This window comes from Mustelus asterias, chromosome 17 (assembly GCF_964213995.1).
Source record: "Mustelus asterias chromosome 17, sMusAst1.hap1.1, whole genome shotgun sequence".
NCBI lineage: Eukaryota > Metazoa > Chordata > Chondrichthyes > Carcharhiniformes > Triakidae > Mustelus > Mustelus asterias.
The window spans coordinates 22,682,766-22,704,872 of NC_135817.1; the positions used below are offsets into that span (position 1 = coordinate 22,682,766).

A 22,107-nucleotide genomic window follows, 5' to 3' on the forward strand; every position below is an offset into this window, starting at 1 on the left:
TAGTGATTGGATTATATCACTTTCAAATTTAACCTGGAATTCAATGGTATTATGATCACTATTTCCCAGCGGATCTTTTACTACGTCATTAGTCCGGATTCAGAGCAGAGTTACTCATGCTTTTACAGATTCCTCTGCCTTGCTCTTTGAAGGAACGACTTTATTGCAGAAAAATAAAGCTGCCTTCCTTTAGGCATTTTGTACATGAGCTCATTTAGATGCTGGTCACTGTCCACCCATGAGGGAGCACAGGCATGGCTTTGAGATTCTGCTTATATTTCTTAATCACATAAAACAATCCTGATACACAAAAGGAAAAATGCCTTAAAGGGGCAGCATTCCAATTTCTCCCAATCGGGCAACAAGGAGTAAAATAGAAGAACACTGTGACATCCTAATTAAGGTGACAAGTCACCTTCATGCATAAACTGCGGATTCTAGCTATTTATCATTCAAATTGAAGAGAAAGTACAGAACCGGAACAGTGATTTTATTTTTGTTGCTGCTCCATCTTCATTTCGATATTCCACAAACCATAGTCCTGTCTGACTGAGAGAGTTTCAGTAAATTGCTTGTTTAATCAGCCATGAGTCTGCCCTAAACACACTAAACAATGCATTAGTAAACGTACCAAAATGTTTCTGTCATCCTGCAATGACAAATTGTCTATTTAAACAATTCCATTTTCTTATGTCGGTGACGTACCTGTCACAGAGGTACAAGCAATTTCTCAATAAGAAGCTTGGGACCAGAAATATGAAGTGTATTTGGTAATGACAGGAAATGAGGGGAAGAAAAATCAATATCTGGGCTTTGCAAACCTTCAATCTTTGCTGCTTATCTTAGTGGGAATATGACTTACCAGCAGTGCCAAAGTGATAATTTTGCCCAATGTATTTCTTTTTCCCACCAGTTTCTTTCTCTCCCCTCCTGAAGGAATTGATTCTTTGCCCGGGTAGAAACATGCAAGAACAAGGTAGCGTCCACAATCTCATTCAAGCATCTCACATGTGACTGTTGTCAGGGAGTGTTCAAATTGTATTTCGTCCTAACCTCAGTTTTTAAAAAAAAACTGGCTGTGGTTATCTTCACTAAAATTCCATTCTTCCTGGGAAGGGAGCAAAAAGAAATGCTCTTCATCCTTGCTGAGCGTATGGAAATGGTCGAGAACTTCAAGTTTCTAGGTATCCAGTACACCAACAACCTGACCTGGTCCCTCCCCGTCGATGCTATAGTTAAGAAAGCCCACCAATGCCTCTACTTTCTCAGGAGGCTAAGGAAATTTGGCAAGTCCACTACGACTCTCACCAACATTTACTGATGCACCATAGAAAGCATTCTTTCTGGTTGTATCACAGTTTGGTATGGCTCATGCTTTATCCAAGACTGCAAGAAGCTACAAAGGGTCATGAACGAAGCCCAGTCCATCACTCAAACCAGCCTCCCATCCATTGACTCTGTCTAAACTTCCCACTAAGCCCCATCTGGTCACGGTCTAGCACCTCCATACAAGGCAAGCCGAGACCCAGACTCAGCACTTTGGGAAGATTTTGGAAAAGCAGCCAGCATAATCAAGGGCCCCATGCACCCGGGACACACCCTCTTCCACCTTCTTCTGTCAGGAAAAAAATACAAAAGTCTGAGGTCACGTACCAACTGACTCAAGAACAGCTTCTTCCCTGTTGCCATCAGACTTTTGAATGGGTCTACCTCATATTAAGTTGATTTTTCTCTACACCCTACCTATGACTGTAACACTACATTCTGCACTCTCTCCTTTCCTTCTCTATGAATGGTATGCTTTGCCTGCATAGCACACAAGAAACAATAATTTTCACTGGATACCAATACATGTGACAATAATAAAGCAAATTAAAATCAAATCAATCATCCAAATGAGTAATGAGGCTTTTTGCTTTCTAACTGGCATAGAAAGGCAGTGCATCACAAGAATGGATGTGTTGGTTGACCGATGGCTAGAGTGTGGAGACAAGCTATGTGATGAAACACATCTAGGAATACATTTAATCAGAGTTGGCAACCCTAACTCACATGAATTATGACCAATTGGGCAAAATGTAAGAAAAGAGCCATGGTTTGTGGATTTGGAAGTGGGCAGGAGCATGATATAATGGAGACTGGGTCAGAGGCTAACAGCATAAAGCTGGCCTGATAGTTTAATCAATGAGTTACTGATCAGGAAAATCCCTGGTTCAATTCAGACCTTTTGCTGCTTACCTGACCATCTACATGGAAAGGGCTATGGAGACTACAATTAGACTTAGTACCCCACGTTACGGAGGGGAGAACTTACTGTGTGTGCCCAAATGTGGATGGAAGGTAAGAGGAGGATCAGGTTTGGCCCTGATGACACTTTCCTTGGTCACCATGGTCAAACATCCTACCAGCCTGCTCACTATCTAATCTCATACATGAACAACTGCCTCTTAAGCAAAGAGCCAAAGCAATCACTGTTCTCCCAGCCCAGGGCAAGTCACTGCCTTCAGAAGATGGAACTGGAGGTGAAAAGAAGTTGAAAAGTTACTTTGGGGAATAGAACTCTAAAGAACCACATCCATTTTGATCTTCATTTAAAACTGGGCCAGTGATGGTATTTACTTCAAACAAGAACTGACATTGATCATATAATCTGGTGTATTTCCGCCTAGCAGCATAAATCAGATTTATCCCAAAGTTGGATCTGTTTTGGCAAAGTCAGCAAATGTAAGCAAGTTCTAAATGCTTCTTTTCCGGAATTAAAACCATGGAATTTTCATTCTTGTATGTGGCAACAACGGCACTTTTAATGTAGGTCAACAAGCATGTGTGTGTGCGTGCATGTAGGTCAACAAGCATGTGTGTGCGCGTGCATGTAGGTCAACAAGCATGTGTGTGTGTGTGCGTGCATGTAGGTCAACAAGCATGTGTGTGTGTGTGCGTGCATGTAGGTCAACAAGCATGTGTGTGTGCGTGCATGTAGGTCAACAAGCATGTGTGTGTGCGTGCATGTAGGTCAACAAGCATGTGTGTGTGCGTGCATGTAGGTCAACAAGCATGTGTGTGCGCGTGCATGTAGGTCAACAAGCATGTGTGTGTGCGTGCATGTAGGTCAACAAGCATGTGTGTGCGTGCATGTAGGTCAACAAGCATGTGTGTGTGCGTGCATTCCTGTATATCAGCATAACTTTTCCGTTTAAAAACTCATTGATTTTTATAACTCACTACAGGAATTGTAAATTATCTCCCAATAATTCTAAATATGACTTTCAAGGACGCAGCACAAGTGAGCCGCTGTGTTAATAGGAACATCTTCCCAAAATACTGAGTCTGAGTCTCAGCTTGCCTTGTATGGAGGTGCTAGACCGTGACCAGATGTATCGTATGGGGTTGGTGGGATAGTCACCCTAAGCTACTCTCACACACCTACAGTTGGCTCGATTCAGAGTGCCACCGGTAGAAAGTGCCTGATGGCCACGTCTTGGGGAAGGGAAAGAATGGTCGAGTTTATCGGAGGGGAAAAAAAGTGATTAAACCTGCAGATTTCTCATGCCAAATGAAACTTCCTACCTGTTGTAAATTTAGCTTGATTGAGAATAATTTCAGTCAAATACTGTACAATTGAGAAAATGTGGATAATTTCTAAAGCCCCATTTACACACTGCTGTAGCAGTCAACTCTAGATGCTTAAAATTCATCTTGTAAAACCAGCTAATTTGACATCAGTAAAACCTGAGGTGACATTACAACAGTTGTGGATTCACTCTAAATTGTCACTATTGATCTTCTTCATTTCAACCTTGTGGGGAAAGGAAAATGAAATTTCATTTCTGTAGCACAATTCACACACTCATGGAGTTCCAAAGCGTTTAACAGTCAGTACATACTTTCATAGTATAGTCACTGCTGTAATGTAGGAAAACATGGGTATCAAATTTATACCGTACAGGGCCCCACAGGCAGCAATGAGATAAATGACCAGAGGAATCTGGGAATACAGGTACAGAATTCCCTAATTGACGTCACAGGTGGATAGGGTCGTAAAGAGTGCCTTTGGAACATTGGCCTTTATAAATCGGAGTATCGAGTATAAAAGTTGGAGTGTTATGGTGAGGTTATACAAGGCATTGGTGAGGCCGAATTTGGAGTATTGTGTACAGTTTTGGTCACCTAGTTACAGGAAGGATGTAAATAATGTTGAAAGAGTGCAGAGAAGGTTCACAAGGATGTTGCCGGGACTTGAGAAGCTGAGTTACAGAAAGAGATTGAATAGGTTGGGACTTTATTCCCTGGAGCGTAGAAGATTGAGGGGAGATTTGATAGAGGTGTATAAGATTTTGATGGGTATAGATAGAGTGAATGCAAGCAGACTTTTTCCGCTGAGGCTAGGGGAGAAAAAAACCCAGAGGGCATGGGTTAAGGGTGAAAGGAGAAAAGTTTAAACGGAATATTAGGGGGGGCTTCTTCACGCAGAGTGGTGGGAGTGTGGAATGAGCTGCCGGATAAAGTGGTAAATGCGGGATCACTTTTAACATTTAAGAAAAACTTGGACGGGTTCACGGATGAGAGGGGTGTGGAGGGATATGGTCCAAGTGCAAGGCAGTGGGACGAGGCAAAAAATGGTTCGGCACAGACAAGAAGGGCCAAAAGGCCTGTTTCTGAGCTGTAATTTTCTATGGTTCTATAATCTGATTTCGTGATGTTAAGCTGAGGGCTAACATTTGGCCTCAGCAACAGAACGAATGCTTTCTTTTCTTTGTAAAGTGTTATGGCTGAAGTGTTACGAGGACTTAATTATTCCGGTTTTGGGAATGATCACAGTTCCAGTACACTACAAAAACATCGCCATAGACACGTTCCTGTTCCATGTAGCTAAAGGCTTAACAGGGTAAACCTTTCGAATAGGCTTGGATTAAAATTGAAAACCCCCATCAGAGTACACACCGATGGTGCGGACTATACACTCTGGAATTCTTCCTTATTTACTGAATTTTGGGGGGAAATTGAGGAGTACTGTTGTGCTCCTTGCAACAACACATGAATTCCGCCAGTTTTGCAAAATTTTATACAGTTGCCTGTTGCAATTTGTTCCCAAGTGTCACAGGAGCTGAAACAATTACAAGCAGTTGGTATGATTGATTGAACAAACTCACCACTGTGGACATTAATGGATACCAAATCTAGTCATTGCACGATGCAAAAATGACAGACTTTGCACTCTGCATCAACCTTAAGATAGTCAACAAAGCAATCATTCCAGACAAGAATTCCTGTCCTACAATCCAATAATCATCAGTACATCTCATTACCACACAGACTTCACAAAGCTCAATATGTGATGGAGTTATCTTCAGATACCACTAGCAGAGATATCTTACAGCTTTTGTTACCTTTTATAAAGGTGTGTTTCAGCACCACAGAATGCACTATGGACTAAGATCAGCACCCAGCGCAATCCAGATGATAGTTTCTTCAGTTTTGTCAGACGTTGAAGAAGAGATGCTCAACCTACTTGATGACATAATTGTCCATGGAAGAGACACAACAGAACTAATTAGGAGCAGGTGATGGCCATTCAGCCCCTCGAGCCTGCTCTGCCACTAAATAAGATTATGGCTGATCTGATAGCAACCTCAAATCCACATCCTGCCTACCCCGGATAATCTATCGTTCCTATGCTCACCAAGAATCTATCCACCTCCGCCTTCAAAATATTCCAAGACTCTGCTTCCAGCACCTTTTCAGGAAGAGATTTCCAAAGTCTCACAACCCTCTGGGTAAAAGAATTTAGCCTCATCTCCATTTCAATATGGCGACCCATTATTTTTAACCACTGACTCCTAGTTCTAGATTCTCCCAGAAGAGGAAACATCTTCTCCACATCCACCCCGGCAGGACCCCTCAGCATCTAATATGGTGATGTAACAGGAGACCAGCAGTGCTCACAAGACCCGCTCACCACGATTTGGTGCTTAACGAGGATAAATGAACATTCCCGCACCAGAGAGCAACTTCCCAGGGTACAATGGAGTATAGCTGATGCATGACAACATCAAAACAATTCAAGCACTTCCAACTCTGTCTACTGTGAAGCAGTCAGTCGTGCCTTGAAGCTACCAAATTTTAGCACAAATTCACCCCTAATGCACAGAGACTCTTTGGAAGGCACAGTACAATGATGCACCATGGGAATGGATAATCAGACAGCAAACAACATTTGAAACATTAATGACATTCATGATGAAAATTGCATTTTTTAAAAGAATGTCACAAGTAGGCTGACTGCAATGAAGTTAATATGAAAATCCCCTGGCTGCCACATTCTGGAACCTGTTCAGATACACAGAGGGAAAATTTAGCATGGCCGATGCACCTAACCAGCAAGTCTTTTGGACTGTTGGAAGAAACCAGAGCACCCTAAAATTGGTGGCATAGTGGACAGTGAAGAAAGTTATCTCCAATTGCAACGGGATCTTGATCAATTGGGCCAATGGGCTGACGAATGGCAGATGGAGTTTAATTTAGACAAATGTAAGGTGATGCATTTTGGTAGATTGAACCAGGGCAGGACTTACTCAGTTAATGGTAGGGCGTTGGGGAGAGCTACAGAACAGAGAGATTTAGGGGTACATGTTCATAGCTCCTTGAAAGTGGAGTCACAGGTGGACAGAGTGGTGAAGAAGGCATTCGGCATGCTTGGTTTCATTGGTCAGAACATTGAATACAGGAGTTGGAATGTCTTGTTGAAGTCGTACAAGACATTGGTAAGGCCACACTTGGAATACTGTGTGCAATTCTGGTCATCCTATCATAGAAAGGATATTATTAAACTAGAAAGAGTGCATAAAAGATTTACTGGGATGCTACCGGGACTTGATGGATTGAGTTATAAGGAGAGGCTGGATAGACTGGGACTTTTTTCTCTGGAGCATAGGAGGCTCTTATAGAGGTCTATAAAATAATGAGGGGCACAGATCAGCTAGATAGTCAATATCTTTTCCCAAATATACGGGAGTCTAAAACTAGAGGGCACAGGTTTAAGGTGAGGGGGGAGAGATACAAAAGTGTCCAGAGGAGCAATTTTTTCACACACAGGGTGGTGAGTGTCTGGAACAAGCTGCCAGAGGTAGTAGTAGAGGCAGGTACAATTTTGTCTTTTAAAAAGCATTTAGATAGTTACATGGGTACGATGGGTATAGAGGGATATGGGCCAAATGTGGGCAATTGGGATTAGTTTAGGGGATTTAAAAAAGAAAGGGCGGCATGGACAAGTTGGGCCAAACGACCCGTTTCCATGCTGGAAACCTCTATGACTCTATGACTATGACACCTGGAGGAAACCCATGCAGACACAGGGAGAACATGCAAACTCCACACAGTGACCCAAGCTGGAATCGAACCCGGGTCCCTGGCTCTGTGAGGCAGCAGTGCTAACCACCGTGCCACCATGCCGCCCAAATCTCCATCGATCGTTATATGTTCCTACAGGTGGGTTGAAACGAATGTCACCACAGATCAGTCAGGAAATGTAACTGGAGTTGTACTCTCTTGGTGCATTGAAGGAAGTGAATGACCAAATTGCTCACATCCATCATCAAAAACTGAACACAAATACTTTACTGGAGAGCGAGAAACACTAGTCTGCATGTATGCTTGTGAATACTGGCATGTGTATTGAGACGTTATAAAGTTCACTCCGCACCAATCACCAAGTGCTGACTATATTGTTAGCTACATAAGGATCTGGTCATCGACCTGTACGCATCTACAGATGATCAGATTGTTATCATCAGTGCAACTCTGAGGCCCAGTATCCCTCAGGTTTACGTAATGATCATGCAGAATCATAACCTCAGGTTTGTAGATCTCAGCGTGGTCTACTTCATAATTCAAAGATAATTTCTGTACTTGGAGAAAACAGACAAGGTGAATCCTAAGAAATGATTTGATGTACATTTGTTTGGCGTTTAGGATAAGAATTTTAATTTAAAATAAAGTTTTACAAGGAGGGGGGAAAGAGATGCACTGTTCAATTGTCTGTTTTTGATTATGAAAGTTGGAAATTGATCTGTTCTCACTTTGCTTGATTGATTGAGCCTGAGTGAGGACTCAGAGCAAGTAAACAGGTGTCGTAGAAGCTACTAGAAGCTGAGCTGTGCAGGCACTTTGTGATTGCAGAGATATTTTAAAACTTTTGTAAATAAACCTGCTTCCTCTATTCTTTCATGGGATGTAGATGTCACTGGCAAACCAGCAATTGTTGCCACTGCTGGTTGCCCTTGAACTGAGTGGCTTGCTATTTAGGGCACTTTGCATTCGAACCACATTGCCGTGTGTCTGAAGTCACATGTGGACTGGACCAGATAAGGGTAAGCACAGTAAGAAGTCTCACAACACCAAGTTAAAGTCCAACAGGTTTATTTGGTCGCACAAGCCACAAGCTTTTGGAGCACTGCCCCTTCATATAAGGGTGGCAGATAAGGGTGGCAGGTTGCTTTCCAGGATATTAGTGAACCAGATGGGTTTTTAAGACAATCTACGTGGTGGCACGATGGCACAGTGGTTAGCACTGCCTCACAGCACCAGGGACCTGGGTTTGATTCCCAGCTTGGGTCACAGTTTGTGTGGAGTTTGCACTTTTTCCCCCCCGTGCCTGCGTGGGTTTCCTCCGGGTGCTCCGGTTTCCTCCCACAGTCCAAAGGTGTGTGGGTTAAATGGATTGGCCATGCTAAATTCTCCTTCAGTGTCAGGAGGACTAGCTAGGGTAAATGCAAAGGGTTATGGGGATAGGCCTGGGTGGGATTGTGGTCAGTGCAGACTCGATGGGCCGAATAGCCTCCTTCTGCTGTAGGATTCTATGAATGTAGGATAGTCACCATTATTGAGACAAGCTTTCAATTCCAGATTTTTTAATTAATTGAATTTAAATTCCACCAGATGCTGTAGTGGGATTTGAACTCGTGTCCCCATGGCATTGGCCTGGGTTTATGGATTACAAGTTGAGTGACATTACCACTAAGCCATCTGCTCCCCCACCCCCGCTTGGAAACTAGTGCCATCTCTACAATGCTCAGGAAATATATCAAATATACAACAAGGCATCTTCTATACCCATTTAATACATCAGATGGGGCCAATGTTTCATCCAAACGATAGAACCTTTGACATTGTAGCAAGCTCTACTGTGCTGAAGTACCAGCCTAAACCATGGCCTCAAGTCTCCAGCTTAAGATGTTCTGATTTGGAGACAAAAATGTAAACACCGAGCCAAAGCTAACACTTAAGTTGTTGCTTTGCTCACTTTCTGGCAGGGATGGACGAATATTGCCTTATCCCACTGTCATCCCGCCCCACCACATAGTAGAATGATGCAGATGCATCTCCAGAATTAATCTGAGTACAGCCCATGTAATTCATTCAATTGTTCTTACCTGCTCACAAAACTTGCTGAAATCTGCAAAGTTTGGCTGTTGAACTTTCTCTTGCTGCTTGGCAGATATATTACTGCCCTCAGCTTTGGTGGGAATGGGAGCAATCTGCAAAAGATGACAGAGGAAAGTTTGCTAACTGCTCTCAACAGTCCTCCAGCGTTGCAGATTTTATTGCTGCAGAATTTTGCTCAGTCTCCCTCTTGTGAAGGGATTAAGTCCTTGCTAGGGCCAATAATATGGGCATTGGGTTGCGTTAGGAACTCGGTGAGTTCCGGCAGGTTAATTGTCTGGGGTCGGGTGTTACAGTGAAGTATAATCCTGTCAAACATTTTGTAATAGACAGTTCCACAGTATTGCTACAAAAATAAATTGTGTGTGTGTGTGTGTGTGTGTGGGGACAGGTATGACTCTTCTCCCCTCCAAGCTCCTTCATCTTTTTGACTACTTAAATTCAATTACGAGAGCAACAGTTAATCTACTTGGATGCCAAGAGTTGTGTAAGAGCAATCACTGGACATCTATCCTGACTTTCCTATTGTGAGGAGTTGACAGGTCTGCATTCGTCACCTCCTAGGCAAGCAAGCAAGGTCAAGGGTCAGCAGCACATGGTGACGCTTCAAGAAGTCACGACATCACTACACCACGGGTGGCCATGTAATGATGAATTTTGGAATTGTACAGTCAATATTTCCCTCTGCATTGTCTACAATCCGACTCGTTGATACTTCTTCACACACTTGTTTATAAACAAGATGCAAAACAGGAAATGGCACCTGGGCACACGGAGGGTGATTCTCCGACCTGGCCGTGCCTGGCACAGATCGCGCCGATCCCACAGAAAAGCGTACAGGCCTAATAATTGGTTTCATGTCCTGCGTCAAACAGTTTGCGAGTCTCCCAGACTCTTTCTAATGACGCGAACCAGAAAGGGCGGGAGGCCGATTAGCATATTTAAAGGAGCATTTAAACATGCGTCGCCCATTCAAATCCCAGCGCATCGACGTCACCGGCCTTCAGGCACGGCGTGATGACAGCAAGAATCACTACTGGTCTCTCGCAGGGGAGATCCGGTATGATGGCCAAGCCGGGGGAGAGCTGTGGCCATTGAAGCCCCGATGGTTGGGGCAGGGTGGGGGGGGGGGGGGTGGGGGGGGTGGGGGGGGCATGGCTAGCAGTGGACATTGGGCAGTGCTCACCTGGCAGTGTCCATCTGGCACACTGGTGGTGCCCACTGGACACCCTGCCAGTGCCAGTTGGGCACTCCATGTGCCAGGGGCAGTGCCAAGGGGGGTTGGGCCTGAGTGGGGGGCTATGACAAGGGTGCTGTGCAGGATGGGGTCACGCTGGAGTGGATCCTGTTGGAGGTGACAATGGGGGGGGGGGGGGGGGGCATGTCGCGGTCAGGTAGGGGGACCCATCGAGAGAGCCTTGATGCTGGCGACCCAGGGGGAGGGGGTGGGGGAACATGCTGCCGATGGGGAGGAGCAGAGGGGTTCCGATGTCTGCAGGACGAGGGGGGTCTCAGTGCATTGTGAGAATGGGGCGTCCTTGTGAAATGGCAGCCAAGCATTCTGAAGCCAGGCTCACTCAGCACAAAACTCTCAACTCTCCAAAAAGTGACCGAGTGTGGGAGGATTGCAGTGGGAGGATGCCCAAGACACCAGTGCAGATCAGTCCATTATTCTCGCGTTACGATACTTAGGTTGTTTTGGGAGAATTCCACCCCAGCTCTTTATTTCCTTGCGAGATGGTGGCAGCTGCTTTTATAGCAATGTGCAAACATCGCCTTGGCCTGCAGATCTCTTTCTCTGGGACTGCTGAGCAAACACATCTCCTTTCATTTAGATCCAATATAGCAAGAACTCACTTTACAATTCTAATTTTATCCCCCACCCCTTCGTCAGTTTAATTGTTACAAACTTCTTTTTGCACAGTGAACAAGGTAACACAGTTTATACTCTTGTGAAAGCACTGCACCTTACCTTGGCAATTGGCGGTCGTGGAGGGACAGCAGGAGGTGGCTGTGGCCAACCAGATTTCACTGCTAATAAATCATAAAAATAAATATTAACACCAATCAGTCTACGAGCTGTGCAATAAATTGTTAGTTAGAAAGAGACCATTTGACACTTCCATTAACCAAGGGTTAAACAGTAATGACATTGAACTTTATACAGCATACTTGCTTCTGTTACTTTAACAATGTGGTGCACCCTGTGGATTCTGTATTATGACACTATAGGTACTGCATCCATTTTAGTCACAACAGTTACAGGTAAAAGTACTTTGCTTTGAAAAAAAAGTATATTCTTTTGGAATCATTGTGGTTATTTTGTAGTGGTAAGATTGCTGACATTTCTAATGTCAGGATAATCAACTTACTGAGACAATGTGACTTGACTATAGGAAGTATTAATTTGGATGAGGTTAAGTAAGGAGCATCGATAAGGTAGATAGTCAACATCTTTTCCCAAAGATAGGGGAGTCTAAAACTAGAGGGCATAGGTTTAAGGTGAGAGGAGAGAGATACAAAAGGATCCAAAGGAGCAATTTTCTCACACAGAGGGTGGCGAGTGTCTGGAATGAGCTGCCAGAGACAGTAGTAGAGGTGGGTACAACTTTGTCTTTTAAAAAGCATTTAGACAGTTACATGGGTATGATGGGGAGAGGGACGTGGGCCAAATGCAGGCAATTGGGACTAGCTTAGTGGGAAAAACTGGGCGGCATGGACAAGTTGGGCCAAAGGGCCTGTTTCCATGCTGTAAGTCTCTATGACTCTAAGTGACCAAATATGTACTGCATTATATGCCAGAGACAATAGCTATTGACATGTGAAAGCACTGAAGGAGAGATGGGATTTCTAAATAAAGCATGTGGTAACAATTTTGACAGGATTATAACTTTAGATTTCTCTTTGCCAACTTTTTAAAACATAGAATGCTTTTGAAAAATATCAAAGGATAACTCTAAATGAAATATCAATCGGATTGTTGCTGATCCTGATCCAAACATGTGGTTTCAGGATATTCTCTGACAGTTAAGTGAATTTTTAAAAAAATCACTCAGGCAATACAAAGTATCCAAGGTTGGATTCCAACATTAAGTTAACAGAGTCGGCAATAACTGGGATACATATGTTCTAACCACTTTCTCCTGAAGAACCTTTTGAAAAACATTTGCCTCAACTAAACCACTGCAAGCAGCAAAACAAAAAATAATCTGCAATTGAAATCCAAGTGCTTGGGAAATTGCCCAGTTTCTCTGGTCGCAGTCTTTATAGAAATAAAATAGATGCATTGATTAATTATTATTAACAATGAGATTTCAAAGCACGTGGCTCTGGACTTGAAGGCTGTTGATCCTTGGACGGAATGTCAGCCTTTGCCAAAACCTGAACTATCAAATGCTCCAAATTGATAGCTTTAAGAAATCTCAATGTTCACCAAAGAATCTTGGAGTCTTCAGAATTTTAGTCTTTAATTATTTCGGTTTCTCCTTCATTTTCTCCTCGCAAGATATTGTGGTTTTGATGGACATGTTCATCTCACTCTTGTGAATGGCTCAATCAGGAACTCATTGTGTGCACAGCATTACAATGGTTCTTAAGTAACTTGTATCACCTGGTGGACTGAAAAAATAATGTCTGCTCCTAACACATCCTGAATGTGTTGTGTCCTTTCTGGAGTTCATTTCCAAAGGCACACTGGGTGTTCGCCAGTATCTTGTCTGAGTGCAAGACTTGATGGTAAATATCAACAATTTGACATGGGAGTATCATCATCAAGCCCAAACCAGTTTTCATCCAACTTCCAGATGCATATACTGCTGAATACCAATTGACTTTGGAAACTCAATCCAATCTCCCTCTCGCTAACCCGGTGGATTAAGAGTCCAATTGTCGTGCTCTTGTCACTCCCTCAGTCGAGATCAGCAGCTCAGTTGGATCCAAGAATATCTGCTTTGGGTGTAATAGTAGTTGAGGCTAAAACATTGAGTGATTTTAAGAAGGAATTCGATATAACTCTTGGAGCTAAATGGATCAGGATATTAAATTTGATGATCAGCCATAATCAAAATGAATGGCTGAACGGGCTCAAAGAGCCAAATGACCTACTCCTGCTTCTACTTTCTATGTAATCCGCAATCTGGACAAGGGAATAATTTGTTCAGGTTTCCTTTCAAGCCTACTTTATACATTGTAGAATGCAAACTCTTCCATGAACCAGTGTGATCAGGCAGCATTTTAGGATACTTTTTAAAAACGTTTACATTAAAAATGTTTCTCAAGATATTTAAGCATGGTAACCTGATGCAACTTTATTAATACAGCTGAAAAATTAAGTATTTTAATCTGAGTGTCTTGTATAAGCCTCGTCTAACCCTTAAAATAACTTAAAAAAAATATACAGAACAATTTTTACTGACAATTTCTTAGTCGATTAAAATATATATAAAACTTTAAAAAAAGGTGCCCATTCATGCACCTCAAAGAAGTTTAATTTGAAGAGCTTCTTTGATGCCCCGCTAACTGGTGATATTAACGTATATTCATCTTGGTGATGGATTCAATCTGGTTGGCATAGCCAGTCCTGTACATAAGGTGGCTTCCAGTGTAATGGTTTTTAAACCAATGTGAAAAATTGTGGAAATGTGATTTGCATTAGATGATTATTTGGGTTGGGTATTCTCAATACTGGTTTGATCAATTTTGCAATTATCAATGCAACCTAGCAGAACCTCCAGTTCAAAGTGGGAGTAAGACCAACTTCAGGATTTTTATGACGTCGCTCAGGCGAGGCTAGTAAAATCGTGCCCAAGACCAGCAGAGAATTCTGTTCTGCGAGCCTCGCCTGCCCCAATTCCTAGGCAGATGAGGCAGTAAAATTCCGGCCTAAAGATATCGTACATGTACCCAGAGAAGACTCACCTTACTAACTGAGCTACAGCTGTAACTTTTATGGCCATTAAGTTATGTGCAAATAAAATACAATTGTAAGTTATATAACAGAGGACAGATTGCTTGCAAATCTTACCTTGGTGGTTGTTGAAGACGGAAAAAAATAATGGGTAGAATTTTCTAGCTGTTCACACCAGCAGGATTTTCTGGTCCTGCTGCAGTGAAGGGAGATTTGGCTGAGCACCAAATTCTCTGTCCTCACTGGCAGCGGTGGCGGGGCATGAATGGCCAGAAAATCCCAGCTGATATGTTTATGTTGGCTACCACATTCCAGACATAAAGCATTAGATTCCAATAAAAATTATGCATGGTGATATTTGAATAATATGCTGCACAAAAAGTTGAAAGTGCAGTTGGCCAAAATTAGAATTATTTTATGATAAACGTACCACACTACATTTTTTCTGGTAATAATAGTTGCAGGTCATTCTTTATTTCAAACGAGCATGTGGAGAAAAGGACAGTCACTTCTAGAGCAAAGCTTGCTCTTCAGGCACACTGGAAGGATCACTTACTTTGGGTACCTTGTTGGAAAAGTTTATTGAGGTCCAGAGAAGAGGCTCTGGAATGAGTCTTTGGAAGTCTTGGCGGCGGAGTGGGAGGCACTTCTCCTTTCTTAATTGCATCTTCAGCGGAAGTACTGGAGTATGATCTATAGTGGAGAAAGGTGCACAATTTAACAAGGACCAGAAACATAGCAAGAGCTTTATACACAAAGCGCTTTCCTGGCCAATAGTTATCACTCAACCAGCACGAAACACAGACTGTCGGATCATTTATCGCATTGGGGCTTGAGAGAATTCACCATGTGAAAATTGGCTACCTTGTTTCTTATGTTGCAACTGTGGCTACATTTTAGAAGTACTTCATTGGCTGCAAAGCATATTGGGACAATGAAATCGTGAAAGCTGTTTTAGAATGGGCAAGTCTTTTTTCTTTCACATAAAGGGTTGTATACGCAAAGGATATGGTCAGCCATGAAGCATTCTTTACATTTCAACATATAAAGCCAATTGGACAAAATCATACATTAGCTAAGAGGAACTCCATTAGGTTGTGCAGCTATGGTATATTTTGAGTACCACTTTATGGGCTAGAAATTCTTCTTGGGCCACTCTGTACGCTACCTGCTGCTGGTTATTATACCCCCTATGTGATATTCCATTGCATTGACTTCAACAGAATCGAATACCAAGTGGGGCATATATGAGGTGACCACTGTGATCCCACTTATTTTGCGCTACAGGCAAGAAGATTTCTACCCCTCACGTGTTAAAATTGGAAAAAACGTGGGTAGTAAAAACAGATGTCTGAACTGTATCACCATATTTCATGGAAGTTGTTGTTACAGCGCAAAAAGGGGAGGCCATTTGGCCCATAGTGTCCACACCAGCTCATCAACTGAGCAATTCATGTAGTTCCATTCTTCCACCTCCCTGTAGTCTTGCATATGCTTCCTTTTCAGTTAACAGTCTAATTCCCTTTTGAATGCTTCAATTGAACCTGCTTCCACCTCTCAGACAGTGCATTCCAGACCCTAACTACTTGCTGCATGAATAAGCTTTTCCTCATGCCGCCTCTCCTTCTTTTACTAATTATTTTAAATCTGCGCCCTCTCATTCTCTATCCTTTCAGAGTGGAAACAGTTACTCCCCATCTACTCTCTCGAGATCCTTCATGATTTCGAATATCTCATGAAATCTCCTCAAAGCCTTTTTTTCCTTCAAGGAAAACAGTCCTAATTTCTCCAATCTGAATTCATAACTGAAGTTCCTTATCGCGAGAACCTTTCTCGTGAATCATTTCTGCATTCTCCTCATCTTTCCTACAGTGTCCAGAAATGGATGCAATATTTCAACTGAGGCCAGAGGTGTCTTACACAAGTTCAACATAACCTCATTTTTTTTGTATTGTATGCCCTATTAATAAAGCCTAGGATATTGAATAGCTCTCTCAATCTATCCTGCTGCCTTCAATGACGTATGTACAGATAGACTCAGGTCGCACTGCTCCTCCACCTACTTTGGAATTGTACTCTATTTTACATGGTCTCCCTATGCTCTTTCTACCAAAAGAAATTACTTCTCACTTCTCTGCACTGGACTTCATCTGTCAACTGTTCACCAACTTCTCGACATCCTTTTGAAGTTCCACACCATCCTCCTCACAGTTTACAATGTTTCCAAGTTTTGTATCATCTGCAAATTTTGACCTCTGGTCTGGGTCATTAATATATCGGGAAGAGCAAGTGTCCTAACACTCAATAGCATGTAGTCCATCTCCCACGCCATGACCCTCACTCCCTCCCAGAACAAGGATAGAGTCCCCCTTGTTCTCACATTTCATGCCGCCAGCCTCCGCATGCAAAGCATAATCCTCCGCCATTTTCGCCAACTCCAGTGTGATGCCACCACCAAACACATCTTCCCTTCACTCCCTCTGTTAGCATTCTGCAGAGACCGTTCCCTCCGGGATAACCTAGTCCACTCCTCCATGAGACCCAACAACTCTCTCGTCACTCGTGGCATTTTCCCATGCAATCACAGAAGGTGTAACACCTGTCCCTTTACCTCTTCTATGCTCACCATCCAAGGTCCAAACACTCATTCCAGGTTGAACAGTGTTTCATTTGCACCTCTTTCAATTTGGTCTATTGCATTCGCTGCTCCCAATGTGGCCTCCTCTATATCGGAGAGACCAAGCGTAGACTGGGTGATCACTTTGCTGAGCACCTTTGGTCTGTGCGCAATCAGGACCCTGACCTTCCGGTTACTTGCCATTTTAACACACGATCCTGCTCCCATGACCACATGTCTGTCCTTGGTTTGCTGCAATGTTCCAGTGAAGCTTAACGCAAACTGGAGGTACAGCATCTCATCTTCCGACTAGGCACTTTACAGCCTTCCGGTCTCAACATCGAATTCAACAACTTATGATTTGCTCTACCTCACCTCAGCCCCCTTTGTTTTCATTCTATTTTATTTAATTTTTTACTGCTCTCTACCTTTTATTTCTTTATTGCCTTTCTTCATTTTTCTTCCCCTCCCCCCCTTTCCCGCTACTTCATCCCCCTTCCCTTTTCTCCCCCTGCTTCCCCTTTTCTACATTCTACCTCTGTCTCATCTTTCTCCCCGCTCCCCCAACATCTTCACCTGTCACAGCTTACAGCTTCTCTGCCATTTGGCCATTCACACACTTTATTCTCTCTGTGGACAGCTATTAGCAACCTTTTTCCCTGGTTTCTGTGGCTATGACTCACCTTTCATTCCCTCACCCTGCAGTATAAATATCTCCCACTTTCTATGCCTTTTAGCTTTGACAAAGGGTCGTCTGGATTCGAAACATCAACTTTGTTCTCTCCTTACAGATGATGCCAGACCTGCTGAGATTTTCCAGCGTTTTCTCTTTTGGTGTCCTAATACTGACCCCTGGGGAACTCCACCACAAATCTTTCTCTAGCCTGAAAAACATCTATTAACCACTGCCATGTTTCCTTTCACTCAGCCAATTCTGACTCCATGGGTGGGATTTTCCGGTGTTGCTTGCCCTGAAACTAGAAAATCCCTGCCCGAGGTCAATGGACCTTTCCATGGCTCTGGTCTCACTGAAATGGCTTTTCACTAGTCCCAGTCTGGCTGAGCTCCCAGCTTTCCACTGTTCCCACTCTCGCTGAATTCCCAGCTTTCCACTGGTCCCACTCCGACTGAGCTTCCAGCATTCCACTGGCCCCGCTCTGGGTGAACTCCCGGCTTTCCACTGGCCCCGCTCTGGGTGAACTCCCGGCTTTCCACTGGCCCCGCTCTGGGTGAACTCCCGGCTTTCCACTGGCCCCGCTCTGGGTGAACTCCCGGCTTTCCACTGGCCCCGCTCTGGGTGAACTCCCGGCTTTCCACTGGCCCCGCTCTGGGTGAACTCCCGGCTTTCCACTGGCCCCGCTCTGGGTGAACTCCCGGCTTTCCACTGGCCCCGCTCTGGGTGAACTCCCGGCTTTCCACTGGCCCCGCTCTGGGTGAACTCCCGGCTTTCCACTGGCCCCGCTCTGGGTGAACTCCCGGCTTTCCACTGGCCCCGCTCTGGGTGAACTCCCGGCTTTCCACTGGCCCCGCTCTGGGTGAACTCCCGGCTTTCCACTGGCCCCGCTCTGGGTGAACTCCCGGCTTTCCACTGGCCCCGCTCTCACTGAACTCCCGGCTTTCCACTGGCCCCGCTCTGGGTGAACTCCCGGCTTTCCACTGGCCCCGCTCTCACTGAACTCCCAGCTTTCCATTGGCCCCACTCCAACTGAGCTCCCGGCTTTCCACTGGTCCCCCTCTGACTGAACTTGTGGCTTTTCGCAGGCCCCAATCTGGCTGGATTCCAGGTTTTCCAACAGTTCTGCTCCCGCTGTACTCCCGGCTTTCTGACTGAACTCTGCACTTTCCATTCGCTTTGAATAGGTTTTAATGAAGAACCATGAGAAATCAACTCGAATTAGTAATGGTGCAGCAAGAAGCTACCCACTGTGTATGGGATTTGTCTGATAAGCAAGTCTCATTCCAAGTACCACTTTACACAGCCAGCCTTTCAACTAATTTGTAAAGCTCACTTAACTAGTCTATTACATTTGTTCAGCTTCCAATGGGACCCAGCCACAGTTGATTAATGTGCTTGAGATAACAGTAAATCGGATAGATGATAATCTAAATGCATCGAGTATTTCAGTACACTATAAAGCACACTGCGCATATAAAATGCTCTATTATTTTAATAAACATTAGATATTGAAGAAACGATTTGGTGCAAATAAATTACCTGGGTCTTGTTTTCCTTCTCTGGCTGCAATCCAGTTCTTTACAACCTTTAAAAACAGGAGGTCACACATTAAAAGGACATCACTCTTGAATTAATTTATGAAAAAAACATTTTAAAATTATAATTAAGACTCCCAATCATGCACTCTCTCTAAATATACACTCAAAAAGAATGATCAGATTTTCCTGTGAGCACTGCAATGGGTTTAACCATTGATTGCCCAGTTTCCAGCTACTCTCACTCACTTCTGGCAACACGGTGGCACAGTGGTTAGCACGGCTGTCTCACAGCGCCAGGGATCCGGGTTCGATTCCTGGCTTGGGAGACTGTCTATGTGGAGTTTGCATGTTCTCCCCGTGTCTGTGTGGGTTTCCTCCGGGTGCTCCGGTTTCCTCCCACAATCCGAAAGAGAGGATCAGGCAAGCTAGGAAAGTGTTTATATGGAGTAAGGGGAAATATGAAGACATAAGGCAGCAAATTAGAGGAGTAAATTGGAAGGAGGTATTCTCGGGGAAATGTACTGAAGAGAGGTGGCAGTTTTTCAAGGAGTGTCTGTCCAGAGTTCTACAGGACAACGTTCCGAGCAGACAGGGAGGAGTTGGTCGGTTAAAGGAACTGTGGTGCACGAAAGCTGTGGGGAACCTAGTCGAGAAGAAAAGGAAAGCATACAAAAGGTTCAGAGAGCTTGGCGAAGATAGGGATCTCGATGAGTATACGGCTTGTAGGAAGGGACTAAAGAAGGAAATTAGGAGAGTCAGAAGGGGTCACGAGAAGGCCTTGGCAGGTAGGATTAAGGAAAACCCTAAGGCGTTCTATAAATATGTGAAGAGTAAAAAGGATGAGACGTGAAGGAATAGGGCCTATAAAAGGTGAAGGCGGAAAATCTGTACGGAACCAGTAGAAATAGCAGAGGTGCTTAATGAGTATTTTGCCTCGGTTTTCACAGAGGAGAAGGACCTGGGTGGATGTACAGAAGGCCTGCGGTGGACTGAAAAGATTGAGTATGTGGACTTTAACAAAGAGGTTGTGCTGGAATCTTTAAATGGCATCAAGATAGATAAGTCGCCGGGTCCGGATGGGATGTATCCCAGGTTACTGTGGGAGGCGAGGGAAGAGATTGCAGAACCTCTGACGATGATCTTTGCATCGTCGATGGAGACGGGAGAGGTGCCGGAGGATTGCGGATGTGGTTCCTATTTTCAAGAAGGGGAATAGGGATAGCCCAGGAAATTACCGACCGGTGAGTCTAATCTCAGTGGTTGGTAAGCTGATGGAGAAGATCCTGAGGGACAAGATTTATGAGCATTTAGAGAGGTTTAGTATGCTCAAGAATACTCAGCATGGCTTTGCCAAAGGCAGATCGTGCCATACGAGCCTGGTGGAGTTCTTTGAAAATGTGACTAAACACATTGATGAAGGGAAAGCGGTAGATGTGGTTTATATGGATTTTAGCAAGGTGTTCGATAAGGTCCCTCATGCAAGGCTTCTAGAAAAAGTGAGAGGGCATGGGATCCAAGGGGCTGCTGCCCTGTGGATCCAGAACTGGCTTGCCCAAAGGAGGCAGAGTGTGTGTATAGATGGGTCTTTTTCTAAATGGAGGTCGGTCACCAGTGGTATGCCCCAGGGATCTGTTCTGGGACCCTTGCTGTTTGTCATTTTCATAAATGACCTGGATGAGGAAGAAGAGGGATGGGTTGGTAAGTTTGCCGACGACACGAAGGTTGGTGGGGTTGTGGATAGTCTGGAGGGGTTGTGGATAGTCTGGAGGGATGTCAGAAGTTACAGAGGGACATAGATAGGATGCAAGACTGGGCGGAGAAGTGGCAGATGGACTTCAACCCAGATAAATGCGTAGTGGTCCATTTTGACAGGTCAAATGGGATGAAGGAGTACAATATAAAGGGAAAGACTCTTAGTACTGTAGAGGATCAGAAGGACCTTGGGGTCCGGGTCCATAGGACTCTAAAATCGGCCACGCAGGTGGAGGAGGTGGTTAAGAAGGCGTATGGTGTGCTGGCCTTTATCAATCGAGGGATTGAGTTTAGGAGTCCGGGGATAATGATGCAGCTATATAAGACGCTCGTCAGACCCCACTTGGAGTACTGTGCTCAGTTCTGGTCGCCTCATTACAGGAAGGGTGTGGAAAAGATTGAAAGGATGCAGAGGAGATTTACAAGGATGTTGCCTGGATTGAGTGGCATGCCTTATGAGGATAGGCTGAGGGAGCTCGGTCTTTTCTCCTTGGAGAGACGTGGGATGAGAGGAGACCCAATAGAGGTATATAAGATGTTGAGAGGCATGGATCGGGTAGACTCTGAGGCTTTTTCCCAGGGTGGAAATGGCTGCTACGAGGGGACACAGGTTTAAGGTGCTGGGGGGTGGGTACAGGGGAAATATTAGGGGGAAGTTTTTCACACAGAGGGTGGTGGGCGAGTGGAATCGGCTGCCGTCAGTGATGGTGGAGGCAAACTCAATAGGGTCTTTTAAGAGACTCCTGGATGAGTACATGGGACTTAATAGGATGGAGTGTTATAGGTAGGCCTAAAAGGTAAGGATATGTTCGGCACAACTTGTGGGGCCGAAGGGCCTGTTTTGTGCTGTAGCTTTTCTATGTTTCTATGTGCTGGTTAGGTGCATTGGCCATGCTAAATTCTCCCTCAGTGTACCCGAACGGGTACCGGAGTGTGGCGACTCGGGGATTTTCACATTAATTTCATTATAGTGTTAATGTAAGCCTACTTCTGACACTAATAAATAAACTTAAGCTATATTTTACCACTCAGCCTATTGGCAGAGTTGCAAAAAGAAAGCTGCATTGGCAAAACTGCCACCCAACTCGGAATTTTATTATTTTCAGAATCAAGGCTGATAACGTGAAGCTCACCACCAAACTGGCCATTTGTATATGAAAGAGTTACCATCATAATGGAC

The 22,107-nt window shown here is 44.2% G+C and overlaps 1 protein-coding gene across 1 annotated transcript in view; it reads right to left on the reverse strand.

Moving 5' to 3' along the window:
• The window catches only part of reps2 (RALBP1 associated Eps domain containing 2), a 204,445-nt gene that overhangs the window by 33,032 nt on the left and 149,306 nt on the right, over positions 1-22,107 (reverse strand). Inside the window, exons 12-15 of the mRNA XM_078232385.1 lie at positions 19,177-19,222; positions 14,901-15,037; positions 11,411-11,472; positions 9,429-9,533 (exon numbers count right to left, since the gene is read on the reverse strand). Of these exons, the coding sequence (XP_078088511.1) occupies positions 9,429-9,533; positions 11,411-11,472; positions 14,901-15,037; positions 19,177-19,222 (350 nt within the window). The remainder of the gene's footprint in view (positions 1-9,428; positions 9,534-11,410; positions 11,473-14,900; positions 15,038-19,176; positions 19,223-22,107) is intronic.